At 41.0% G+C, this 27595-nt stretch overlaps 1 protein-coding gene across 1 annotated transcript in view; it reads left to right on the forward strand.

Moving 5' to 3' along the window:
- The window catches only part of ralgapa1 (Ral GTPase activating protein catalytic alpha subunit 1), a 75854-nt gene that overhangs the window by 21183 nt on the left and 27076 nt on the right, over nucleotides 1-27595 (forward strand). Inside the window, exons 21-45 of the mRNA XM_022750089.1 lie at nucleotides 42-276; nucleotides 585-770; nucleotides 1338-1508; nucleotides 1620-1813; nucleotides 1905-2003; nucleotides 2198-2353; nucleotides 2978-3106; nucleotides 3277-3402; nucleotides 4310-4368; nucleotides 4798-4906; nucleotides 6597-6707; nucleotides 6939-7007; nucleotides 7107-7244; nucleotides 7440-7623; nucleotides 9041-9159; nucleotides 9260-9379; nucleotides 10998-11196; nucleotides 11482-11646; nucleotides 11904-12019; nucleotides 12900-13024; nucleotides 16653-16724; nucleotides 17078-17201; nucleotides 17808-17963; nucleotides 22105-22263; nucleotides 24397-24524. Of these exons, the coding sequence (XP_022605810.1) occupies nucleotides 42-276; nucleotides 585-770; nucleotides 1338-1508; nucleotides 1620-1813; nucleotides 1905-2003; nucleotides 2198-2353; nucleotides 2978-3106; nucleotides 3277-3402; nucleotides 4310-4368; nucleotides 4798-4906; nucleotides 6597-6707; nucleotides 6939-7007; nucleotides 7107-7244; nucleotides 7440-7623; nucleotides 9041-9159; nucleotides 9260-9379; nucleotides 10998-11196; nucleotides 11482-11646; nucleotides 11904-12019; nucleotides 12900-13024; nucleotides 16653-16724; nucleotides 17078-17201; nucleotides 17808-17963; nucleotides 22105-22263; nucleotides 24397-24524 (3449 nt within the window). The remainder of the gene's footprint in view (nucleotides 1-41; nucleotides 277-584; nucleotides 771-1337; nucleotides 1509-1619; nucleotides 1814-1904; nucleotides 2004-2197; nucleotides 2354-2977; nucleotides 3107-3276; nucleotides 3403-4309; nucleotides 4369-4797; nucleotides 4907-6596; nucleotides 6708-6938; nucleotides 7008-7106; nucleotides 7245-7439; nucleotides 7624-9040; nucleotides 9160-9259; nucleotides 9380-10997; nucleotides 11197-11481; nucleotides 11647-11903; nucleotides 12020-12899; nucleotides 13025-16652; nucleotides 16725-17077; nucleotides 17202-17807; nucleotides 17964-22104; nucleotides 22264-24396; nucleotides 24525-27595) is intronic.

Here is a 27595-nt window from a genome sequence, read left to right on the forward strand (position 1 = left end):
AACAGAGAAGCTACAACCTCTGCTTACTCCTCGACACACAGGGCCGCCGTGGCAGCAGCCCAGGGAGTCTGGAGGTTCCCAGGGACCTGCCCGAACTCCTGGAGGCAGGTCAGAGTCCTGGATCGCGACCCTCAGATGATCTTCGGCCTATCGATGATCCAGGGGTTCCCTCTGAGTGGACGTCACCTGCAAGTGCCAGCGGTTCTGATGTCATCAGCTCAGACAGCCAATCAGACTCCTTTAATGCCTTTCAGTACTCCAACTGCAAGTTTGATAGTAAGAAACAAAGATTCTTGATACATTTTTAATATAAAGACTCATCATTTTGATAAAGCAGAACAAAAGTTTAATAGCATCAAAATTAAAGGAGCAAGACATGTCTCTTCATCAGTTTAAGTTTAAAAGCCTCAGTTATGTAGCTGCTCTTTTGCCATGCTGTTTTTGTCATATTGCTGTAGGTTAAAAAGTAATAATCTATAATTTCTATCATTATGTTACTCACTCTCTATGCAGCAGTTAGCGGTTAGAGAGCCTGCTGGGTAACTTTATCTTAACGACCTACTTACTCAGTGCCTTTCCTGTAGATTTTACTTTCAGTTCAGAAGCTTGTGGAAAAGGAGTTGGATCTGGAGGAGAAGGTCGAGGCAGCTCACTGGACCAGGACAGCCTGGGTGGGGGTGCGGCCTGTGAAGAACACGAAGTGGCGAGTTTGACAACACTTCACATCGACTCAGAGACCAGCAGCCTCAGCCATACTGTCACTGTTACTGGTAATTAATATCCGTAACATGAAGATTTCTGTGACTATATTTCTGTAGATCTGTTATATATACACGGACCATTACCTTCAATGTTGTATATTACATCATGTACATATTGTATATTATTTAATATGCATATAGAATATAATTGTCATAGTATGTGTATGTATAAATAATTATTCACAACACTTAAGTGCATATGCACTGTAAATACATTTCTCCACGAACTTGTACATAAGCTGTAACTTCCCCCATCTTTTTATTTGAATTAAATCCTGAGGAGCTGAAGCTTTGTTTACTTTTCTTTTCCTCAGCCTCCTCCCTAAAGTGATGTATGTCTCTTACATCCCTCTAAGAGAAATCAGATTTTGAGTCTCCATCTGAAATGCCACAACGAAATTACACAGATCTGCTACAAAAGTTAATCATAGAAAGCACATGTACAATTTTGCTGATAACATTTGAACCACAAGTTGTAGAAAGAAACGAGAGACATCTGGTTCTTTGGCATCATAATCAGGAGTTATTCATCTTTTCTTTCATGTTTCCTTGTCGTGTATGTGTCGTCTTGTCTAGGTTCTGAGAGCGCTTCTCCAATGCATTCTCTCGGTGGCTCTCGGTCCCAGACGCCCTCCCCTGCCACGCTGACAGCAGAGCACACTGAACACACACACTCCCACTCTCACACACACCTACAGCTGGAGCAGAAGCTCCACAACTCTGTCCTTCAGACCCCTGATGACTTGGGTAATACTCAGGCACACATTCAAACATGTACCTCTACATTTTCTTCCACACTAAGGTTACAGCTGTGAATGAGGGAAGAGAGTCACTAATTGATTCATTGATTGACTCTAGAAACCAGTGAGTTCCCCAGCGAGGACTGCAGTGTGATGGCGGGTGGTTCTCTAACTGGTTGGCACGCAGATGTTGCCACAGTAATGTGGCGGAGGATGCTGGGAATCCTGGGGGATGTCAATACTATCAAAGACCCAGAGATCCATGCTCAGGTCTTCGACTACCTGTGTGAACTGTGGCAAAACTTGGCCAAGGTAAGCACTGACACATACAGTTGATACACAACTACAACAGAACACTCACTATAAAGATTGTGTGGGTAAAAATCTGGATTTTTCTTTTCAGATAAGAGATAATTTGGGCATTTCTCTGGACAACCAGTCATCTCCACCTCCCCCTGTTCTGATCCCTCCCCTGAGGATTCTCACCCCCTGGCTCTTTAAGGTAGGTGCGACTGAGTCCATCACTGTAGGATCAAACCATTCAGTGACCCCTCGTGCCCTGTGGATGGGGATATTGTCACCCTTTTCCCACATTATTTTCCAGCTTTTTCCTTTAATTTGTCCCGTCTGTATGTCTTGTCTGTTTATGCTCACTTATAGGTGTGTGTGTTTTTTTTTGTTTTTTTTTTTCTTAAGGCCACCATGCTGACAGAGCGTTACAAGCAGGGGAAACTTCACGCCTACAAGCTGATCTGCAGGATCATGAAGAGACGGCAGGATGTTTCCCCAAACACAGACTTCGTTACACACTTCTATAACATCATGCACCAAGGGCTGCTGCACCAAGACCAGGTAGATCTGTTTTTATTGACCTGAATCTGATTTACAGGGTGTGCAACTTCAACAAGATTACATTTGTAATGCATTTAAATATTTTATTTATCACTCTTGCACTATTTAAAGGGAAACACCACTGATTTTACAGATCAAAGTCTATCTACAGAACAGCTTTAGTAGCACATGCAGTGAGTACTGCATGTGCAAAAAAAGTTGTATATCTTTTATGGCTCTGGCTGGCTTCATGAAGTTTGATAAATTTGCCTCAAGTGATGTCACTTGACAATGAAAGACACATGGTGATTTAGAGTTGAGCTTAACAGACCTCTGTAACCTTCTCCTCATCTCCGTTTGAGGCTACATTAGCTACTACTTGCATTACACACATGAATCTCCCACTGAACTGTTAGTGGTTGATTTGCATTGTCGGTAATGTAGGCACCAGGTTTTGACAAGGAAGAAGAATGCATGGAATAGAAAAGAAAATAAATATTGGTTAAGGTTACACTGCTTCAGAAAAAACAATGGAACATGATCTTTTAAAATGCAAATGTGCTTTAGCTGTGACTGCAATATTAGAGGAGTGTGTTAAAAATGTTCTTTTTTTTTCTTTTCTTTTTTTTTTTTTTTTTTTAACAGGACATTGTGAACACCATTATCAAGCACTGCAGTCCCAGGTTCTTCAGTATCGGTCTGCCTGGAGCCACCATGCTGATCCTGGACTTCATCATTGCAGCTTCAAGGGTTACCGCCTGCTCATCGCTCAATGTAGGAAACACAGAAACACGCCTGTTTTACTTGATTTTATTTAATTAAGGCCAAACAAAGTCTGGCACACCTGTATAGTACAAGATGACATACAGATGTATTTTTTATTTCTTTTGTAATTTAATTTGCCTTTCATTTTTGTCTTTATCCCTCCCCCTTCTCTTTTCCAGGCCCCAAGAGTAGAGGCTCAGATCCTCCTTGGTTCTCTGGTGTGTTTTCCCAACTTGTATGGGGAGCTTCCAGCCCTTCATCCCACCACAGCCGACGTGGTGCTTACCAAGTTCCCTGACGTCAAGGTCAGTGGAAGTAATGGTTGTTTGGGATTGAGGGGTAGTTAATAAGACGAGCAACATCCTTATCCTTTGGACACTAATACAGGAAACCACAGTGCAATAGGTAAAGAGAGGAATGATAAAATGTTTTCAGAAAAATAACAACTTTTTCTAAGCAGCTACCACTAAATATACAAAGTTGATTTTATTCTTTCTTGTCACTGACGACTTTAATGTCCAAATTAGTGTTGAGAAGAGTTTGATTGTACCATTAAAGTGCTATTCTGCTTCTGCTAACTCCAAATGTGTCAGTTTGATACCAAAGCAGAGGGTCAACCTACTTTGTGTATAATCCAGGTCAGTCCAAACCTTTAACACGTCAGCTGTCTATAGGGGGTCTCAAAACCAAACTGATAGGTTAATGCCTCATCAGCCATTCTTGTAACAGTCCAGAGCTATGGGAGTAATGTTGTTATTGTTGTTGTTGCTGCGTAAACAGTTAATGTCATGCATGGCAGCACCTTGGGCCTACTCACTGGTTTCTTACAAGGCAGAAACTTGTTTTGAATCACTAAGCGGTCATTACCACTGACCGGAGGGACGGGACCAGCGAGTGTCTGAATGTGTCTCAGGGTGTGTGTGGATTTGTCTGTACTGTGACGGTGTGTCCATCTTTTGTTTAGCGTGTGTTTATAATATATAATAACACCTCAATGTAATTCCATGAATAACTTTTCTTATTGTCTAAAAAGCAATCAGTGTTTAAGCACCAGTACGTCTCTTCATTATACCTTCAGGAAAGGTTAACGTTGTGTCGGGGACCTGAACAAGATGTTGCATATGCAGATATAAACATACACACACACACAACCAGTGGTTTGTTTGGTGTTAGGAAAATTAACTGTGTTTGTGTGTGTTCTTTGTTTTCTAGGAGCACATTATCAAAACCATTCTAACCTCTGCCAGGGACGAACCCTCTGCTCCTGCTAGGTAAATATTGTGCGTGTGCCTGTGCGTGCGCATGTTTGTGCATGTGCATGCTTGCATGTGTAAATCCTTGTCTAATGTAATGAAATTCAAGCAGTCCTTAATTAAATAGTGTCCACTCTCCCTTACAATGATTGGTGTGTTGGAAATTAAATTAATGAATTATTAAATAAATTATTTTTAACATTAACACACATTAACATACATTATTAATTATACATAGTCCCTGTAATTACAGTTTTGAATTTTAACAAGTGCACCATTTTACTTCAAGTCAGTTTTTTAATTGACAGGTGTCCTGTGTAAGAAATCAACTGATTACCTGTTGATAATATAGTGCCTTAAAGTAAAGTAAAAAGCATTTTTTTTTAAATTGTTTTCTGGTTGTTTTTACATACATGTCTACACTCACAACACGTTTTGTTTTGTCAGGTGTGTGGCTTTGTGCAGTCTGGGCATCTGGCTGTGTGAAGAGCTGGCTCACGGGACTCAACATCCGCAGATCAAAGATGCTCTCAATGTCATCTGTGTTACTCTGAAGGTCAGTCACAGCTCCGTACTACAAAAAACATATTCAACTTCCTGAGCTTCAAACACAAACTAAAAGTTGGTTATTGAAATAGAAATCAACAAGTGTGACATATCAACCCAGCCAAATAAGATCATCTCATACAGCCTTTGCCTGTTCTCAAACTCTTCCCCTACTGACCAGGGTACTCTCTCTGTCTATGACTGTGATCCAGTGAAACGACACCAAAGCAATGACTCTGAATCAAACAGGCTGTGTTACACTGATCTGCACAACAGCCATTTCTGAACATCTGTTCTTCTTCTGTCTGGATGTGTAATTTGGCTTAATGAAGTTTAAACACATAACATTCATAGGACATTTCATGATTTACTACAACAATATATCAATGTTAATGTAATTAACATTAATATATTGTTATATTATATCATTTAATATTTCAATATGTACAATAATATATCCACATTTTATGTTTAAATGTTTGTTCAAATCCTAAAATCCTACTTAATACTGTGTGTCCCGTGGAAGTGATTAGCTAAAACCAGATCTCCACAGTTCATTAAAGAATTGATGTTTTTGCAGTGTCTTAAATTGAAGAGCACAGAGACCAGGATCAAAACTGTTGAAATAAGTGGGGACATAACTGGTTAAAATGTAAATGATGGTTGATTTAAGCGTGCCAAAAATACTGACTGAATACTGGATGATTAGGTTGTGAATGTGTTAAACATGGTGGGTTGCAAGCAGCCAAAGTATGATGGAAAGCATTGTTGGAGATGATTGTTAGTGCTGGTGACATTGCCTCAGTTGGTATTGTCTGTTTCAGGCCACCAGACTGGGAGGCCTGTGGATCAGAATAATACTGTCCAACATTTATTGTCTCATCTATCGCCAAGTGGCTCTAGATGGACACAGACACACACACACACACACACACACACACACACACACACACACACACACACACATACCTTTTCCACCTTGGAATCCCTAGCTTGTGTATCGGCAGCCAATGGCCTGCTAAGACACTACAGTAACACACACACACACACACTTGAATTCACTTACTCCTGGGAGCAAACCCTGGACTGTCAATATGTTTGGTCCTCCTTCAGATAGGAGACTAATCCAGGGGGAATGCTGCAAGCTGTGTCATACACACACACACACACACACACACACTATCATATATATACGCAGGTCTGGTCCACTTTTGAATCTCTTGCCTTCATACCAGCAGCCAGTAGCTGCAGTCATGGGGTGTGCGACATGCACACATGATTACATGCACAAAGCTTGAGGGATTTTCATGTTTCCATGCAAAGCCACTTTCTGTTGTCCTCCTCATCCTTCTTCCTTTTCATCTGGAAGCATTATTTGTTTTGTTGGCGCTGATCCTCATTAAACTAATATGTACATTTTCTCTCTTCTTACTAACCAACCTGTATTTTATTGTGTCCTAAACATTATATAAACGGCAATTACAAGAAAAGAAAATATTGGGAATACTACAATGGATAATTAAATCTTCTTGAAAAGATCAAGATTGGTTTCTTCATTTTACGGTAAAAAGAATCCCAACCCTAAATACCCTGTTTGACTATCTTAATAATACATCTTATCTTATCTTATTATCTTATTAATATATGGAATTACCTACAAGCTGATTACTAACATGAATGATGTGTGTTTCCTCTCCCAGTACCCCAATAAGAGTGTAGCACTGGTGGCGTCAGACATCCTTCACCTCCTGATCAGTTACGTGGATCATCTTCAGAAATTCCCCCCTGACACTCCAAAGAAGATCGTAGAGGTGAGACAAACATTACTTTGCACTTCTGAACAAACAAATTATGGAATAATTACATTGTTTGTTTATCAGGTCAAGTTCATCAGCTTGTCCGCACATCCTAATGGATTGAATTGTGTTTAAGTAAAGCTGAGGTTTTAGAAAAGCTGTACATTTGAATACATCATGTTGCTTTTAATATCACTTGTAGTGACAGTTTTAACATTGAAAACAATTGATGTTATTTTTTCTCAGATTTTGATCGCCACCATCACATTCTTGCTGCCTACTACTGAGTCTTCTCCTCATGAAATTGATAAGAGGGTAACACACGCAAAAACACTCTTTGTACTATATTACTGGCTTTACTTTAGAAAATAACCTTGTGTCAGTGTCTTATCACAATGCCTCTGTGTGCTGCAGCTGGTAGTTTCCCTCCTGTTGTGTCTGTTGGACTGGGTGATGGCTCTGCCTCCAAAGACTCTGCTTCAGCCTGTTCAGACTCGAAGCCCTCCAGAGAGGGACCAGCCTACCAAGACTTTGCTCAGCTGTATTTATAAGGTCACCACAGAAAGTTCCACGCCACTTCTTGCAAAAATCTAATATCACTATGGCCTGTATTTCGCAGTGTTTTTATTATGACATACAAGCGTCATTGCAGTAAAACTGAATATGATCCCTTGATGAGGCAAAATGAAATCCAGTTTAAAATGGCATCAATTGAACAGTATCCCTTTTCTTTTAAACTCTGTCTAGGTGTTGCATGGTTGTGTGTATGGAGCACAGTCCTTCAGCAGTCCCAAGTATTACCCGCTGCAGCTGTCGGACCTGTTGAACCCAGATTACGACCCGTTCCTGCCGTTAGAGAGCCTCAGAGAACCAGAGCCACTGCACAGCCCGGACTCCGAACGCTCCAGCAAACTACAGCCTGTCACTGAAGGTAACTTATCTAACAGACACACTACACACCCGGTACATATAGAGTCTGTAATATATATATATATATGCATAAGGGTGATGAATTTATGAAAACCCAGAAAAATGAGTGGAGATACAGAATGGCATGAGGGCGAGTATGAAAATGATGTGAATCTTAAGTGCTGGCCTTAGCAGTCTCCGGATCTCAACCCAGGTGAACACCTATGGGAGAGGCTGTACCAACATGTTAGATAGCGCTCTCCATGATCATCGTCACAACACCAAATGAAGGAATATCTTTAAGAAGAATGGTGTTCATCTCTTCTGTAGAGTCCAGAGACTTGTAGAATCAATGCCAATGAGCATCGATATTCTGGTGGCACGTGGTGACCCAACACATTACTAAGACACTTGATATTGGTTTTTCCTTTAATTTGTCACCTGTCTGTACGTGGATTCTCATGTATGCAAAGTGCTTCACTGACTCACACACACAAAGACAGAATGACCCAGAGTTGTCCACCAAACAACTGCCAGTCACTAAAAATGGTAGAAGGTGTGTGTGTGTATATGTTGTGTGTGAGCGCACTTGTCTGCATCCGTGTGAGCGTGTGTATTGTCCCCTGCTGTGGTCCACCAGGACACAGTGACTAGTCTAATGACTGGAGCACCCTGATAGACCATGCCTCTCTTCTCTCCTCTCCTCTCCTCTCCTCTCCTCTCCTCTCCTCTCCTCAATGTCTTCATTGCTATTCTCTTAACTTTATTTTCTGTTAATATTCAGTTTACTTCTGTCTTTATTGTTGCCCATTCCTTTATGTTCATTTATGTTTCTTCTTTTCTTTTCTTTTTTCCTCCTCCTGAGCTCTCCTGTTGTTAAGGGAGTTGTTGAAAATGTCTGGTCAATGCATATCTGTACTCTACACACAGTCCTGTCAATAAGGGGTGTGTTACGACTGTGGTGATGTACATGTGTGTGACCCATTATATCGCAAACGTTGGTCTAGGTCACTATCGTGTGTGTGCGTAGCAGAGATCGGCCACTCATTCTGTGTACCAATGATCATCATCATGTGCATCTGTGTGTGTTGTGTGTGTGTGTGTTGGTGTGTGTTGTGTGTGTGTGTGTGTGTGTGTGTGTGTGAGAGATGTTGATTAGCCAGGATCTGTTGGCAGCACAGCGTGTGATGGCATTGGCTTCCTCTCAGCATGAGTCAAACTATGTACAAGCTGAATGTGTGTTTGTTCCTCTTCCTTGTGTTTTTTCTGTAAGTTAGAGCCCAACTATCAAGTCCTTGTAACAGCTGCACCTTTTACCACCAGTTAAACTATAAATTGTAGAAACATTAACTATCAACAACATCTTTAAATATCTGGTTCTTGCAATTTATTTTTCTTAACTGCGTCCTCTGTCTGTGTTTTCCCTGTTCTCTCTGCAGTTCGCAGCCGTATTCAGCAGGGCCTGGTTTCCATCGCAGCCAGAACAGTTATCACCCACCTGGTCAACCACCTTGGACATTATCCCATGTCTGGAGGGCCGGCTACTCTGTCTAGTCAGGTACTAGTGTGGTGTACTGTTTATGGTAATGATAACTTACGATACCTTTATTTCGATCTTGGCATTTTGCTTGAGCAACACCTTGGCCTATGTTTTCTAGGTGTGTGAAAACCAAGACAACCCATTCTGTGAGAGTGCTGATCTTGGGCCAGAACTTTTTCATTCACCAAACCTTCAGTTCCTGGTTCTGAATGGCTCCACGCTGCTCTCAGTGCTCCAGGTAACCTCCACTGAAAGAAAGTCCCCCGACAAAATTTGAAGCTTTGTATGATTTAGAGCCGATGTCGCACTGCATAAGTTTAAGGCCAGTTTAAACCGCTGTTTGTCAGCGTGACAGAAGCTCCCTGAGCTCTAACCTAAACAGCACTAGTTGGTAGGTAAGACTTCTGCTACTGTATTAAGTTAGCCACTCAGGGGATGAAAATGTCAGTTGTATAGCATGTTAACATGCCAACATTTGCGTGACTTGGCTGTACTTTTAACTCAGAGCCTACATAGCATCTATGCTAACATTTTTCCTCTCACTGTGATTACCACAATTCCTTATTTCATCATGTGTTGCTTCAGTAACACAAAAATTACTTGTCTACTACTGGATCATGTGTAGCAGCAAAGAGATCTGATTTTAACTGAAGCTCCCGACTTGTATCTCAATGATTTTATTCATTGGACTGCTGCCACATGATTGGCTGACTAGATAACTGAATGAATAAGCAGGTGTACAGATGTTCCTAATAAAGTGCTCAGTAAGTGTAGCTGGTTCTAGATTTAGCCATTTCCCAGTGATATATTCTTCCTGTGCTCATAAAACAAAACATTATTACCCAGATAAGGATTCTCCAGTTTAAGAGTTATTTGAGTCTTACTTATTGTTCTGTGAATCCCTTTCCAATATGAACTCAGTTTAGAGCAGTCCTGAAGTATGGGTATGAGCCACGTTGTCTCCAACATGCCAAACTTCTGTTCTTATATTTTTCCTGGTGTGGAGTCTTAAAATGTCTTATGATATTTTTCAAGCAGTGTTCTCTCCAATCAAGAGACTTAGTTGAGGACAACTGAAAGATGCAAATTTTCCTTAGAAAGCATCATTCCAGCTTCTTTTCCCACTTCTTTTAATGTACAAGCTGTTTTCATTTTTCGCATAAAAGAGAGTACGGTACAATCTAGAGACGGACTTAACTTGGTATTAAACTAAAAGCCGATTTCAAGATTTGAAAAGGAAAAAAAAGATTTAAAATTCTGATTAAAATAGTTGTACTTGAAAGTATCTAAAAAAAATCATTGTGCTCTAGGTCATGTTTGTCCTACACAAATTCACAATTTTGTAATGCACTGTTGTACGTAAATGAGAGACAGGTTATAAGTCCTTTTCTTATCCAGGATTCAAATCTTTGATCATCTCTGTTGTATTGTAAGCACACCATCTGAAGAGTTTTAACATGGTAGATTCCACATGAATTTACCACATTCTGCCATGTTTTTAACGTGAGATTTGTTTAAAGGGAGTCTAACTTTCCTCCTAACACTAACATAACATGCTTTGCAGTCTAACTTTGAGTTAGGGTATATTAGATTTATTTAATGCTGAGCACACTTGTAGTTGTTCTTGAAGTATCCTGATGAAGTTAAAATAAAAGTATCTTACTGATTTCTCTACTAAAGTTCTACCAGTTACAAAGAAGAAGCAAATAAGTGAAATAAGGTTTTTTTTAGGAGGTTTGAGTTTTGCGACAGTTGAGATGTGAGTTGTGTGTAAGATGCTGCAACTCAGATTGATTTCTTAAATAGTTGGAGGATTTAGTGTTTAACCACAGTCCCTCTCTTCCTCTATTTGCCAGATTCGGTCAGAGTCTGGTGTACCAGGGGGTGGAATGACAGCTGGTTTGTCCTCTGCTCCTGCTTGCGTTCGTGTCATCATCCGAGATGTAGCTGGAAAACACTCCTGGGACTCTGCTGTCCTCTACGGGCCTCCACCATGTTCCCCGACCAGCCCAGCACACACACTTTTGACGCACACACAATCTCCTCACAGTGCGAGTCTTCATTTACGCACCTCACCAGGAGGTCCACCGAAAAAGATGGAGGTGAGGAGAGAGGACAGCGAAGAGGAGGGGCAAGAAGAGAGGGAGGCAGAGGAGGGGGAACGAGGGATGCAAGGCGAGAGGCAAGAGTTTCAGGGAGAAGGAGAGGAGGAAGGAGAGGAGAGGAAAGTGAGTGAGGAGGAGGAGAAGGGAGATCGAAGAGGAGGTGGGGATGGAGGAGATGTGGAGGACGAACAGCAGGATGAAGAGGAGAAGGAGCACAGAATGGACGGGGAGGGAGATCAGGGGGAGTCGGGCTTGGAACAGATTCTAGCTCCGCCATTGGCTAAACGTGTGTGTCGGGAGGCGGTGCCAGCGTGGGATTCACTGAGGGAAGGTGATGATGCGCTGGATGAAATGCTGCAGTATCTGGGATACTCAAGTCCTGAGTGTCTACAGAGAGCAGGTATAAACACACACACACACACACACACACACACACACACACACACACACACACACACACACACACACACACACACACGAAAAGAGTCCCTGAAGTTTTTTCTAATCTGAAGAGTCCCTTATTCAACTGCAAAATATCAGAACTGACTAACACAACTCTTCTTGTTGTGTAGTTCTAAAGAGAGCAAAACACCAAATCTTTGAAGTCTGAGAATAATTCAGATATTTTACAAATATTTTGTGTTCTGATCCCCGCAGGCATGCCACTCAACATCCCAGCGCCTCCTCCAGCTTGTGTTTCAGAGAAGCAGGAGAACGACGTGATCAATGCCATCCTGAAGCAGAGCGCCGCTGAGAGAGAGTTTGTCCTTCATGTGTGTATTGTCCATACTCATATGAGTAGACTGAATTAAACCAATTGATTTTTTTTTTTTTTTTTAAGTTCTTAGGTCCTACACTGTCCTGTTGAAGTGGATATTCAACTCTTTTGGTGCAGCACAAGTGCCTCACTAGCAAGTGTATTGTTGGGCTAACACAACTTAGCATTAATATTGGGTTTCAGGAAGTAAAAGAAAGACCACGAGCTGTTTGAGTCCTACATTCAAACCAATTTCGAGTTAACTTTTTTTTTTAATGTTGCAACAATAATAGTGAGGATTTGTTCCATTTCCATAGGTGTTTTTCACAGAAGACATTTTGACATGTCAGAGTGGGAAAAGCTCAGGTGGAAATTATAACATCCAGGATGAATTCCATTTAGCTGCCTCAGTTTCAGGGTCTTGGTATCGTGCATGCTGGCTCACCGGGACACTAGATTAGAACAAGCCACCTTTAATGTTATTAGCAACACCTGTGCTTTCCCTACAATGACAAGTCAAAGTATCTGCTGTGAAAACAACAAAGAACTGCACTCTATAAAGTTGTAATGCATCAAATAAGCATCCGATAACTCTGCTACTGTGGTGGCAAAAAAAACATTATATAGACACGTGGACAAATGTCACAATGTTGTAATATTTGAAAAAGGCTTTCTGTTTTCTGTTTGCTTCTCTAATCAATCATAATTTAGTCTGATGTGTAGATATTTTAAAATATTTTGATATTTTTATATTTGATTTGATGTTAGAGAATCTCCCAGGCATTTAAACATTACATGATATTGTCTGTTCAGTTTCCATGATTTTTTGTGCAGTTTTTTTTTTTTTTTTTTTTTTTTTTTTTTGCATTAAAAGTGAAATGCTGAATGTTTTTCAGAGAGGTGAGGAGCTGAACATGAGGGCAGTGCAGCAGACTGAACCAGACACCGAGACACCACAGTCTGCCTTTTACTACTGCAGACTACTGATCAACATACTGGGACTCAACTCCTGGGAGAAGAGGTAAGACCAGACACAGACATACGAGAAACACACGAAACTGTCAATTTGATTGTTTCTTCTGTTTATATATTTCTGTTGACTTTTCTTGCGTTCCTGCCTCCTTTTTAAATATCACTTGTGCAGCATTCACCACATCTGCTTTGGTAGTTTGTGGCCAGCAAATCGGAGAATGTTAGTCCGACCAAGCTCAGAAATTAGTTCTTTATCTTCATGAGGACATTCTTTTCTAGGGATTTTTTGTTCTCAAGTTTACTTTTTACCTTTATAAAGGAACGATTCATAAGTTTTGCTATTGCTACAAAGCCAGCGTTAGCATTAACAGCTTTTTACTTGCCAGTGTAGAAGAACCGTTGCAAGTTCAGCATCAAACTTCATTCCTTTACTCGCCAAGAGTTGTCTCTTTTCTTCTACTGAAGTTAGCAGGCTAAGCAGCTAGCCCCGGCTCGTCTCGTCACTTTCTGATAGCGACTCACTGTAGCCTCCAATCTGCTCTGAAGACGTAGCGCTGCTCAGAGGGCGTTTTATAACCTCTTGTCTTGTAAATGCAGCGGTGGCCCGAGCGACAATCACTATCATCATCTCCTGGCAAGAAATCAAATTCAGCAGCAGAGAAAACTTATAAGTGGCCCCTTTTAAACTACACATAAGAATACATAATACATACAAAATATTATTAATAAAACTGAAAACACTGATTTGGGGTGTTTTATGCCTGAGGAGGAATAAATATGGAGTTTTCTACAGAGAGGCTGTTTTTCAGATGCTTGAGGAGTCTTCTGTTAATTTTTGTCTCCCCTAGAACAAACCAAATGCTTGTTGAATGCGAGCGAGACAAAAATTTCCAACTCAACAAAGTATTTTGAGCTAATTATACCTCACGATTTTTCCATTCACATGGCACAGCATTTCATCTTCTCAATGACTCTGGGTTAAAATACACAATGTCAAGGTGTCACTAATGGACACTCATCGCTCTTTATACTTTGTCCAGGGAATCACACCGTCTGCATTCAGCCCGCACAATAGACTTCTTAACACGCTGTGTGTGTGTGTATGTTTGTGTGTATGTGTGTGTGTGTGTGTGTGTGTGTGTGCGCGTGCGCGCACATGTGTGTGTACGTAAGAGTGTGTGATAATGAGTATAGTACTCTATTGATCAAACTGAACCCATTTGGAGTTAGAATAAAAGGCGGTAGTTGAAGAAGAGAATGATGGAGGGAGATGTGTCAAATCAGAAAACAGGCTGAGTAAGGCACATGTAGATATAGAACAAGAATAAAAAGCCAAAAAAAATAAGCCAAAATAAGTGAGTGAATCTTGATGAAAAATTGAGAAAGCTAACGAAACAGAAAAAAGAAGATAGAAGGATGAGAAAGAAAGATGAGAAGAGATTGTCTAATCATCTGTTATTGTCCCCTCATGTCTCCAGGTATTCATGTGGGACATCAGACACTAAGATACTGACCCATCATCCACGTGTGTGAATGTGTCCGTCTGTGTGTGTGTGTGTCCCTTTTATGCTTTTCCCTATAATCCAGGATGTAAATGGAGTCTTTGAGAGCAGAGAATGAGGCCATTACCAAGTATCAGTTTAATAAAGAGCAAATTGCTGTCTCTCTCTCTGTCTCTTTATCTCCCGCTCCTTTTCTCTTTTTTTCCTCCCTCTAAGAGTGAAAAGAATGATATGTCATTACCAGTCCACTCCAAGCTTCACTGCTCGAGCTGATTTTATATCAGCAGTGCCAAGGTTGGTGGCTGGTCCTTGGGACATTTTGAACAGTCCCTGCACTAGTTCATCTGTATGAAAGGCTCTTGTTTTCTTTATTATCTTTTTATTATCTTTTTCTATTTGGACCCTGAAAGCTGTAGACAGCATGAGATGCTGCTGCATTTGATCATTTAGAGTACAGTGATAATAATCCGCAGGAATCTATATGTGTAATGCGCAGTTTAGGCAGTAGTATAGAAACAGAACTGCTTGTTGAATTGCCCCACACCTTACCATCGTTGAAATTGCGAATTTTCCAAACTCTCCTTCCAACATTCACACCTACAGTGCTTTCAGAAAGTGTACAGACACCTTCAATTTTTTCACATTTTGTTGTTGCAGCCTTCTGCTAGAATAATAAAAAATCTATAACACTCATACATCAGTCTACACAAAATATGTAATAATGACAAAGCAAACTAATTTTTTGCAAATTTATTAAAAAAGTGAAAGATCGCATTAGGTGCGTTTCCATTTACCTGCTAAATGCACAATTTGAAATTGCGATCTTAAAAACAAGTAATGGAAACGTGAATTTAAAAAAAAAACTCTATAATGTTGCAGAAACATTTATACGCTTGCAGGAGGTGGTTTTTCAGACTATTCGACAAAGCAATATTTCACATTCATGTTGTGACACCTGCCATATTGAGCCCCAGGGAGCCAGTTCCAACCTACAGGCAGACTGCTGGAAATCCATTGTCATGTTTAATTGGAGTAATATCACAAGAGGAGAAAACCCAGCTTTATTCACATAAAGTTACTCAATGGAAACACAGACCATTTGTAATTGTGTTTTGTCGACTTTTCTAATCAGTCGCTTCTATTCCGCGCAGCTGATTGGACATGATTTGGAAAAGCACACACCTGTCTATACAAGGTCTCACAGCTGACGATGTACTGTATATCAGAGCAAAAACTATGTCATGAGGTGGAAGGAGCTGCCTGCACAGCTCAGAGACAGGCTTGTGTTGAGGCTCAGATCTGTGGAAGGCTAGAAAAAAATTCCACTATATTCAAGGTTCGTAAGAGCGCAGTGGCCTCCGTAATTCTTAAATGGAACAAGTGTGAAACAACCAGGAACCTTATCTATAACTGGCCACCCGGCCAAACTGAGCAATCACAGGAGAAGGGCCTTGGCAACAGAGGTGACCAAAAACCCGATGGTCACTCTGGCTGAGCTCCAGAGATCCTGTGTGGAGATGGGAGAAATTTCCTGAAGGACAACTATCACTTCAGCACTCCATTGATCTGGGCTTCATGGCAGAGTGGCCAGATGAAAGGCAGTTGGAGTTTGCAAAAAAGCACCTCAGAGTGAGAGAAACAAGATTCTCTGGTCTGATGAAACCATATTGAACTATTTGGCCTCAGTTCTAAGCGTTATGTTTGGAGGAAACTAACCCCTCCCCCCAATACCACCTCAACAGTGAAGCCAGGAACAAGCAAACTTCTTATCAAACTTACTGACAAAATCGCCCGAGACTTAAGAGAAACAAGTCTATCGAAAGGTTTTGGGAATTGATGTTCTGAACATTGACAACCAAATTTCTCTTTTAAATAATGTTCATTTACCATGTACTCTAAAATGTCAAACATTACCTTTTACTTGGCTTCTTTGTATTGTTTTGTTTTTCTTTCCTTTCTCTCAACCTTCAGCTTTTTTTTGGTCCTTTTCACCAGAACTCCTGCCAGCTCTACTGAACGTCTTATTAGCCTGCACTTTTTTTTCCAGGAAAAGGTGACAAAAGCAGTCAACCAGTCAATTAGAGGAGACGAGGGCAGTAGCCAGAGAATAGTGGAGAGAAAAGTTTAGCTTTGGATTAATGATTCCTAACCTGTGCATGTATCGGTATCTTGCAGGAGTAACTTTCATTTGTTGAGGAAGAATGAGAAGTTGCTGAGAGAGCTGAAGAACCTGGACTCAAGGCAATGGTAAGAAAATATAAAGTCAAATACCATTCCTCGCTCCATCTCCCCTTTTTGATATCTTCATTCAGGTTTTTGTGAGTTCATAGATTGAATCCTCCCTTCTTTTTCATACCTGTTGATTCCCACCCTCATGGTGGGACAGGTTTTTCTCAAGCTTTCTAATCTACAGTCCGCTTAGTGGCATCCCATTCTATTGTGGAGTTATTATTACACCTCGTAACTGTCTTTGAGGTTGGCTCTAAAACAAACAAGGGTTAAAGGGGAAGTACTAGGATAAAAACATGCAGAAGTTGCTAAAATACATAACACCACCCTGTTGGTCACAGTTGTTTTCCTTTTCCTTCATTCTCTTGTAGCCGTGAGACCCACAAAATAGCTGTATTTTACGTGGCTGAAGGCCAAGAAGACAAACACTCCATCCTCACCAACACGACGGGCAGCCAGGCTTATGAAGACTTTGTCTCTGGACTGGGCTGGGAGGTGAGAACACATTCATTCAAATGATCTTAAATGTGCTGACATTATTTGTCTTCCTCATATAATCAAATTGTACATTTATCTTGACATCGTTTCCCTGAAATTTTCTAGATAAAATGTATAACTGCATCTAATTATCTGCAACTAGTATTTTAATCATCATATCATTGATGGTTAGATGATTAAAGATTGTTGCAATTAAAAAAAAAAACTACATAGTTGGTCAAGTGGTTAAAATAACCCTGTATGTCCTGATGTTTCAGCAGCCTGATGATATAAAACATATCCACATGCATATATATATATATATATGTATATATATATATATAGTGAACCATGTTTAAATCAGATTATGTTTTGTGTGTGTGTGTTGTGCAAAACAAGTTAAATTAATCCTAAAAACTGAGAACGTAAACAGACTTATTGCTATTATTGCTATTAAAACCAAATTTTTCTTTTTGATATGTCAAAATTTTATCTTGAATTTTATCTTGATTAGGAGTCCAGAGGAAGCTGAAGGAAGTCTGATTTCATTGGAGTCTATGGGCAGCAAAAGGATAGACAGGGAGTTATTATTTTAACGTGTGTGTGTGTGTGTGTGACACCTAGGTGGATCTCACCACTCATTGTGGCTTCATGGGAGGTCTCCAGAGGAACCGCAGTACAGGCCAGACCACACCTTACTATGCCACTTCTACCACCGAGGTTATCTACCACGTCTCCACCCGCATGCCCCACGACCAGGACCACAACCTCACCAAGAAGGTAACACACACCTGTCTGACTGGTGCTTTGTCATCTAGACGTATCTGTGGAAGTATAGGGGGCCACACTGTTCACGCTCCCTCTCACTAATTGCCTGTGTGTTGCAGGATGACTTTGAACAACACACAAACACTGACCCTTCACAATTTTCAAACAGTTGAATGGAAACTTGCCTACTTTCTGTCACGCTGTATCCATCTGTTTATCTGCTAGCTATCACTCTCACAAACTGCAGTAATGTGTGTGTCTGTGATTTGACAAGTAATAATAATGCATCCTCTTTTTCTTGCTCTAATATATCTAATTTTATTTAATGAGGGTAAATAAGAAATATGTGCAATCAGAGGAGTTGAGAAGAAGAAAGCTTCTCCCCGTCCCACTCTTTTCTTCCTCCCTCTATTCCTTCTCCTCACTCCTCTCTTTGCCTGAGAGTGACATTGTAAATGAACATAGGTTGCTGGACACACACACACACACACACACACACACCAATACCAATCTGTTGATGTCAGTGTTTCTACAGCACACAAGTGTTTCCAATAATTCTTACTAGCAATCAGGTCTGTGTTTGTGCATGGTGTGGGCTTGTATCAGTGTCAAGGCAGGCAGGTTTATTGCGCACATGTGGTAAGTGAAAAATGAAACGCAGAACGAGATGCACGTACATACAGTATATATGCTTGTGTGATTATTTACTAAAAGTCTCAATTGTGTGTTTGTGTGTGATCAGTACAGCTCAGCTATGCACAAACACACATGCGTGTGCAGGTGTGGCTCTTAACGGTCAGGCCTCAGAAAATAACGTTTAATGTGGTTCAAGCAGTAAGTCAGTCAGTCAGTCTGCATTTATCTATAAACGGATGTGGGTGATACTTACAGTATCTGCTCTCCACAGCTGCTTTATACTGTATGAACAGTTTTTCCTTCAGTTCATTAAATCCCTGCAGCACCCGAACAAGCGCAGAGCGCAGTGCCATTACGCACGGCCGTTCAGTGTCTTTACTTTCATTAAATCGCCTGAAATCGACACCAAGCTGCGGTATAACCATGCAGATCTCTACACACACAACATTAATCGGTTATAACTTGATATTCTGCTTTTTTATGAGCCTATGATGAGCCCTGGTAACAGGACATTACTCCTCAAAGAAGCACCAAACCATTACACAGAATACGAGTGTTGCTGGTCTACAGCTGCCTCAATCAGGTAGTTCTTTTTCAAATGGTTAATTTTCCTCCAAAAATATCGAATTGACACACTGACACTGTCAGTCAAAGTAGAATAAGCCCAGATTCTGGCCTAAACATTCTCTCAATCACTTTTTCAGTGTAAATTCTAAGGTAGCAGGCAGCTGACTTTATTGCTTTATGGGAGTATTTAGCAGCTACAAGGACAAAAGACATTAAAAAGTCCCTTCTAATGAAGAGACAACATTTACAAATGAAGTAATCATATTTTTGTGAGTGACCGCTTGTCCTCCCAAAGTCAGAATGAAGCTACTAACCAGCTTTAGGGATGAGTATCCTTAGGATTTTATCTTTATCTTATCCATATCTTATCTTACCTTATCATCTTATCATTGATCTGGCTCATGCTATTACTGGTTCTCTTTCTTTACCTTCTTTACTTTTTATTGCACTTACACTAACGTACAGTACAGTTATAATTGTCGTCAACTCAAGTAATCTAAAAGTTATCTTTACATCACCTGGTTCTGTGTCCACCGCACTGAGTAAGTAGCCCCACCCTGGACAGAGAAGCAGCACAACTATAAATGGAATAAAAATAAAATAGAAAATCAATGTGATGGTCAATGTTGATATTGTGGCTGGTAAGAAATAGATAAATTTATGTGTCAATTTAAAATATTGATGTTAATGTATTTTCAGCGTAAACGCCATCGATTATTGCCACTAATCGCAGCAGCCCTGGATGCCAGACACTTATAATACCAGTCTTCTGTCAGGGGCAAAAACAAGCACTTTTAGTGGACGTACTTTGATGAGTGTAGTCGCAGGATGCACACAGATGTACACACATACATACACACACACACACACACACACACACACACACACACACACATGCTCGTGTGTTAGTCAAACATGCACACACATGTACATCTGGATGGCTGAGTTGTAGTGATCGCACACAGACGCGCACACATACACACATGTGGGACTTTTAGTAAATAATCACAAGCGTATGTACGTGCACCTCTCCCTCCGTGTCCCTGTTCACCCCCCATTGTGTGTGTGTGTTCGTATGCACGGGCTGTGCATGTGTGTGCACACCTGTCAACCCCCGGGCACTGGGCGCTCTGCACATGGCCATAATGTCGCTTTAATCAGATCATACTTCCTGCTTCTCGGCCTATCACGTCGCTGCAGGCTCCTGATTGGATTATCAGTGCCTGGTCCGACACCATCCATCTCCCTGATCAGCTGATGGCCCCATCAAACACGCATAGTCACATTCACACACACACACACACACACACACACACACAATAAACCTGTTTAACTTGACACAAACACACATCCACTGAGGGCTTCATTCACATCAGTCGCACAAATAACCACACGATTATAAATGTGAGCGTCTGTTGAACGCAGACACCCACATGCATGTGTCGGTTAGCACACACAGGCTTGCACACACAGGCTTACAAACACATAACACACACACAGTTTGTCCACAAAGAGGTTAAACTGACAGACATACACATGTCCATACTGGCAGGCATTTATCATCCATCCCTCTGCCACACACATGCACACACAACAATACACACTGCAGTGTGAATTTAGTCCATTGCAGGGCATTTGTCCAGTTCTCACTCTGCAGTGTGTTCTGCTCCCTGTCAGACCACATCTGCTTTAAAAAATGATTCAAAGGATTAAAGCTACATTTAAAATAGTGATACAGCTCAGAGAAGCACATCAGACACTAAGACTCCACTTCGCCTTATTACACTGTGTCATCTAATTGTTCTGACACCCAAAAATACAGCTTAAAGCCCATAATTCTCACTCTCCAAATGTGATAATGGCAGAGCCCTTCGTTCTCAGTATCATTGTGAGTTGTGTGTCACTTTGAATTGCAAGCACCGTCAGAGGAAAGTGCCTCTAAAAGATTTATTTTAAGTAGAACTTGTTAAATACATCTCTATTACTCACATATTTTCCAAACTCTGCTTAATATATCAACTCTAATTAGGCCTATAATTCAGTGCAGTCACGTAAATTCATGCAGAGTCATAATGGCAAGTGGGTGAAGTAACTTCCAAACAGTAAGGTAACAAGTTCTCCGGGCCTCCATCTTAATTAATTCACCCCCAGGCTTATATGACAGTTGAGGGAGTTGTGTGTGTACAAATAAAATTACATTTTATCAAACTGTGCGTCCTGATACACAACGTGGGACTTTCTTCTTGGTCTTTTTTTGATTAACAAATCCCCTCACATTGTGCAGACAAATCATACGTCTTTAAAAACCTTGACAGAGGACAAGATACACAACTGATTCCAGTTAAACACATATTTAAAAGGAAATGTCTTGTGTTTGTCTCAGGGCCAAGGCCGAGTCCGGCAGCCATCTGAGGTTGTGTGACACAACAGACAAGTAGAGAGACGTCTGTGTGGGGAGCTGGTGTTTGTGTGTGTGTGTGTGCTTTTTGGCAGACATCAAGGTTAATGACAGAGCTGTCACCAGACCTGACTGTAGACCACTGAGTGAATGAGAACCATCACACACACACACCCCATCGCACAGCATCAGGCTTGATCCCATCTGTCTTCCAGCCCATACTCCATCTTTCCGGAGCTTCACTCTGTCTTTGTGTCCACTCTCCATCTTCACACACTCACTCCATCACCCCCAGGGCCACCTATAGCACGTACACACACAGAATCAAAAGCCTTGGGTTTATGATGGATACAGCCTTTCTAGTTCAGTGTGTGATTATCCTTCTGTGTGTGTTGTGTTGTGTGTGTGTGTGTGTGTGTGTGTGTGTGTGTGTGTGTGTGTGTGTGTGTGAGGCATTGACTTAGTTTGTGTTGTTTATGCTTCACAAAGAAAAATGTGAGACATTTATTCTGTTTTGATTCGACTATTAATATTTCTTGCCTCCGCCTCCAGCTGAGACACCTGGGTAATGACGAGGTCCACATTGTCTGGTCGGAACATTCCAGAGACTACCGTCGAGGAATCATCCCCACTGAGTTCGGAGACGTACTAATCATCATCTACCCCATGAAGAACCACATGTACTCCATCCATATTCTCAAAAAACCAGAGGTAAGAGGAGCGTTCAGCATTTTGATACTGGACTCAAACTGCCAGTCGTCAATACTTTGTGCAATTACTCAGCATCAACATTTCAGTGTTTCCCCAGAATCCTTATTATTAGGTGAAAATGACTCTGAAACAGCAAGACATTTAGACTCATCATTAAAACCCAGGATGATAATTCACGTCCCCTCTGGACTAATCGGTGATAACTATACATGTAACCTGTTGTGGGAATGTAATTGCAGTGTCAATCACTGGCCAATCTGTGTAATTGGTAGCCATACTCGTGGCTCTGTACGTGTTGGTTGGTCGGTATATCTCAACAACTGTTCGATGGGTTTTCCTAAAGTTTGGTACTAATGGATTGCCATGAAATGGGCGCCCTTATTCATCTCCCCCTTTTGGATGAATTGTAATCACCTTGGTGATCCCTTAACTTTTAATTTAGTGCCATCTTCAGGTCAAAATGTCAATTTGTCCAATATTTTGATTTATCACCAAATACCTAGAAAAGTATTAGCTTTCACTCTCAGCTATATTGTGTATTTTGTGCTAATTTTGTGTTAATTAGTGCTAACACACATAACAAACATTATATTTGCTAAACATCAACATGTTAGCTGTTGTCAATTTTATCATGTTAGCACGCTGATGCTCAAAGCATCGCTGTGCCTAAGTGCAGCCACACAGAGCCGCTAGTTTTGCTGTAGACTTTTAGTCTTACGTAAATGTTGGGATCCAAGTGTGCGACACATTATTCATGTGAATCTGGTCAGAAGCCAGTTATTAGAGCCACTGTGTAATGTACAGAGGAACAAATGCACAGAGGCCAATCGGTTCACCCTCTTAAACAGTTTACAGTCGAATGGCATCATGTCACATGTTATGTTTGATTATGTTTGTCAATTCTATATAATGTCAGAACAAAAATCCCTAAATCAAGTTCTTCAGTCTGAGCAAACTTCATCTGCAGAGAAAGACTGTGAGATGTGATTTGAAAGCTCCAGTAAAAGCAGAAAAAAGTAGACCTTAAGTTATTACTACATACTACTTTTTTAAAGGTTTCAAGGCCAACCAGTCCAGAATTGGTAAAGTGATTTTCTGTCAGCCAATTGATCGACTAATCGCTGCAGCTCTAGATATTATGTTAATGGTAGAGCCTTCATATTGTATGTATTCGGAGAGTCTGTGAGTTGGGTAAGGAATAAAGTTGGAAACATGGACAGTGTTTTGGTAAATAATTTTATGTTTCCAGACTACACAGATATGCATCCAGATTGACTAACAATCCTAGAGAGAGTCCTGTCCCGAGTCTTGCTGCTCTGGTTAATGTATCAGTCTAAAACACACAGACATTAATACCACAGCACTGATAGCATAACTCTATTTCAAACAAGACTTAACACAATAAAATGCTGTTTTTTTCTGTATGACATAGATACCACAGCACTAATAACATAACCTTATTCCGTTTCATTCATTCTACAAGCAAAAATATTGAATTATCATGAATCCAAAAACAAGTTAGATAAGATATTCTCTGTGTTGTCGTCCTGAAAGCACTGTATTCAGTCACAGAGTGCACGGCTTGGAGACCTGGTCCACAAATAAATTCAATAAAAAGTCTGACATTATTCTCTTTGGTGGATTCCACAAGCAAAGCATTGAATTAAAGCAGAAAACCATAGCCTGAATCAAATAGTGTATCATTGAAAAAAAAATTTGTCATATCAGTCATTGCTTGTCAGAACAGACAGATATTGTCCTGTTACATAAAACATCTAGAATTTTCTGTCTTTGAGAGGCTGCCACAAGCATCAGACATCTGTAATATTGACTCTTTCATCCTTTAAATTTCACCTCAAAACACACTCCTTCAAACTTGCCTTTTCTGTTTGACTCCAGCGCTAACGTTCTATACAATCATTTATTTTATGCAATTATATTTGTTCTCAATTTTAACATACTTTATGCCTTGCTGGATGTTTGATACTGTCTGTTGCTACTGTATATTTGATTTGTGTTGTAAGGTGTGCTTGAGTGCCTCGAAAGGTGCCTATAAATAAAATATCTTATCAGCATGAGATTGTGTTATTTGTTGTTTAATGCCTGTTTCACTCCTTGTGTTTGTGTCTGCAGGTGCCGTTCTTCGGTCCGTTGTTTGACGGTGCCATCGTGGACATGAAGATTTTGCCCACCATGGTCAGAGCCACAGCTATCAACGCCAGTCGAGCTCTCAAATCCCTCATTCCTCTATACCAGAACTTGTATCCTTTCAAAACCCTACTCAGAGTATTCAAAACTGAACGACAAAGGTAAGTTACAGAAGCCTTTAATCACTATCTCCAGGCTAACAACTCATGCTCAGCTCTTTAAAACTTAGTTGTTTGTAGGCTTCGCTTGCCGACTTTAAGTTGTTTGAATAAATCTGTGCTGTTGTGCCGTCTGTTGAAATCCTTGCTCATGTATGTGTGAGCGAGTATGTTGGTTATCACTCAGCTCAAGTGTTAAGAATAGCAAATCAATGTCCAGTCGTGTTTGGCTTTCAGAATATAAGTGCTTGTGTGATAGAGCTGTATTTAGTTGGCTCTGAAGTGCTATATATCAAGTGTGTGCGTGCGTGCGTGCGCGTGCGTGCGTGCGTCTGTGCGTTTGTTGTGCACAGCCAGGCACATAAAGTTTGGATGGAGTGTGTGTGTGTGTGTGTGTGTGCGCGCATGTGTGGGGGAGAGAAAGAGAAACAGACCAATGGGTGTGTATACAGTCTGTCTGCTTGATCCGTTTCGATGGTAGTTTGGTTGGAACAAGCCCAGCGCTCAATACTTATCGATGATTCTCCTTTCTAATGCTGGTTCTGAATGAGGGGTTTTGCTCTCTGGTCTCACACACACACATACACTCATACATACACACACTCTTCGTACACAGTCTCCACTCTAAGAAACGCAGATGGACGATTACGCTCATATGAACTCCTCACTAACGCATGTACATCCACATACAGACATGCGGATTCGTGCAGCGTTGTTTGAGACGCACAGACACACACGCAATTGCACATGTAATTGTGAGGTGACAGTTTCCCCCGTTGAGGCGAGCTGAGCTACTGACTGATCATTGGAATTTCTTTTAAGAAGCACTTAGAGCAATTTGATTCCCTTAATGATTCTGTCTTCTTGTCTGTCTGCTTATCTGTCTGTTCTTCCTCCCTTCATATCCAGATAAGTTCAACTTTATTTGCATTGTGATGAAATAAGGTTTATGATTGTTGATCTTATGAATTCTGGGTGACAGACAGAAGCAATGCTTTACTCACCTCGAGCATGTGCAGATCAGTCATTATGCCACCTGCAACCTGGGCTGACAGAAGTATAAAGCCCTTCTCACCAAGCTTTTAAGTTAAATAAATACAGTGTGGACCTACAATCAACACACTTTATTTACTGTTTGTGTTCATTCAGTTTTACCAAAATATATCCATGCCTCCTAGAGGGATAACAAACATGTTAAGTGCGTTTTCTTTATCATAAAGCAAGTGCACAGCTTAGTTTTTTAATTCCTACAATTACATCTATGTTTGTTATGCTAGAATACATCTTCCTCACTGCCTCACTTCCTCACCTCATTAGCGCATTGCTCCATAGCACTACCTATAGACAAAAACTCCGCAGGGTACCTTTTAAAGGGAAGGAGCAAAAAGAAGAGAAATAAAAGAATATAAAGACTTTGTGCAGCAGCACGGGCCAAAGGTCTCGCCAGCTCAGCTACACCACATCCCATATGACAGGAGCTTACAAAGACTGATAGCTGCCAATGACAGACAAGTACTATTGACAACTTTTGTGCATTGTATCAGCGAGGGAAAGACCTCCTCAAAAACTGGTTAGGTCTCTAAAAACTAGTCACCCCATTCAAAGAGAGAATCCGCTGACACAGAGATGCGGATGTCTGGTACACTAATTTATTACAACCCATACTTTGTCATTGTAACAGTAATAGAATAATAACAATTTAGTATTTTTGCCTCTCCCTTTCCTTTTTCTGTTATTATTTCCCCTCTGTCTCATCTTGATTCTCCTCTTGGTGTCCTCCCTTGTTCCTCTCTTTGACCTTCTTAACCTTGTCCCTCATCCCTTTATAACATCTCACCTTCACCACGATCTGCCTCCTCAGTCTCATCTTGCCTCTTGTCTTTCACCCCTCTTTTCTCTTTCTCCTCTTGCGTTCAACTTTTTTTTTCTCTCTCAGCTTCTGTCTTGCTCCCTATTCTTTCTCCTCCCTTCCTCTCTTCCTCCTCTTCTCCTTCCGCCCTCTTTCCTCCTTTCAGAAAGATAATACGAGTGTTGGAGGTGATGCTAGCCGACAAGGTGGAAGAAGGGGGGGGGGGGGTTGAGAAGCCATTTTGCTTTGCCACATCCACCCAGCGAGGCGGAGAGATTGTTAGGCTCAGTGTGGGGCTCGTATCTAATACCTCCCGACCCCATTGTGTTTGTGCGTGCGTGTGCACTTTCTTTACACATATTCATATCTCAACTTGTGTGTGCATTTTCTGCAACTCCAGCGATCTTGAGTGAGTGCGCAGACATGTAGACATCTCTGCAGTTGTGTTTGTGGGTTTTTGCTTTGTGCATTTTTTGCCTGTGGCTGTATATATGTCCGTATGTCCGTACTGTATGTGTGTGTGCGGCCATGTACACGAGCCTGATGACACACGTGTCGAACATGCTCGTTTGGAGGTGTTTGTGTGTGTCTGCAAGTGTCCTGGTGTGTATTGATTGGTGGTAGCAGCAGTTCGATGTCTCTGACAGGCTGAATTACAGTAATCAGTCATTATTGACTCCCCATCTCTCTGCTACACACACCTCTCTCCTCTTCTGTCTCTCCACCCCCCCCCCCACTCTGCCCTCTACTTCTCTTACTCCTTTTTTTCTTTCCTTCTCTCCCTCTATCTCTCTGTCTCTGCATCTCTGCCCTAGCATCCCTCTATGTCTTGTTGTGCTCTTATTTCTTCTGCTCCTGTCTTGTGTCACTCTGTGCCCCTCATCATCATTTCTCTCTGATTCTGTCCCTGTATTTGCTCTTCTGTCTCTCTAACTCCCTTATCTCAGAGCATCTCTGTTTCTCCTTCTATCTCTGTCATGTTGTCTGTTTTTCCTCTTCTTCAGATTTCTCTACTTTTCTTTCCCCCTTATCTTTATTTCTGCTCATCATCATCGTCCTAACCCGAGAGAAACTCTGACATCATGATGCAATAACAATCCTTAACAATAAGTTTCAACTTAGAAGAGTTTCTGAATGTTTATGGCAACATAAGATAAGATAATACAATATAAAGCAA

This window comes from Seriola dumerili, unplaced genomic scaffold, assembly GCF_002260705.1.
Source record: "Seriola dumerili isolate Sdu_G_001 unplaced genomic scaffold, Sdu_1.0 BDQW01000149.1, whole genome shotgun sequence".
NCBI classification, from domain to species: Eukaryota; Metazoa; Chordata; class Actinopteri; order Carangiformes; family Carangidae; genus Seriola; species Seriola dumerili.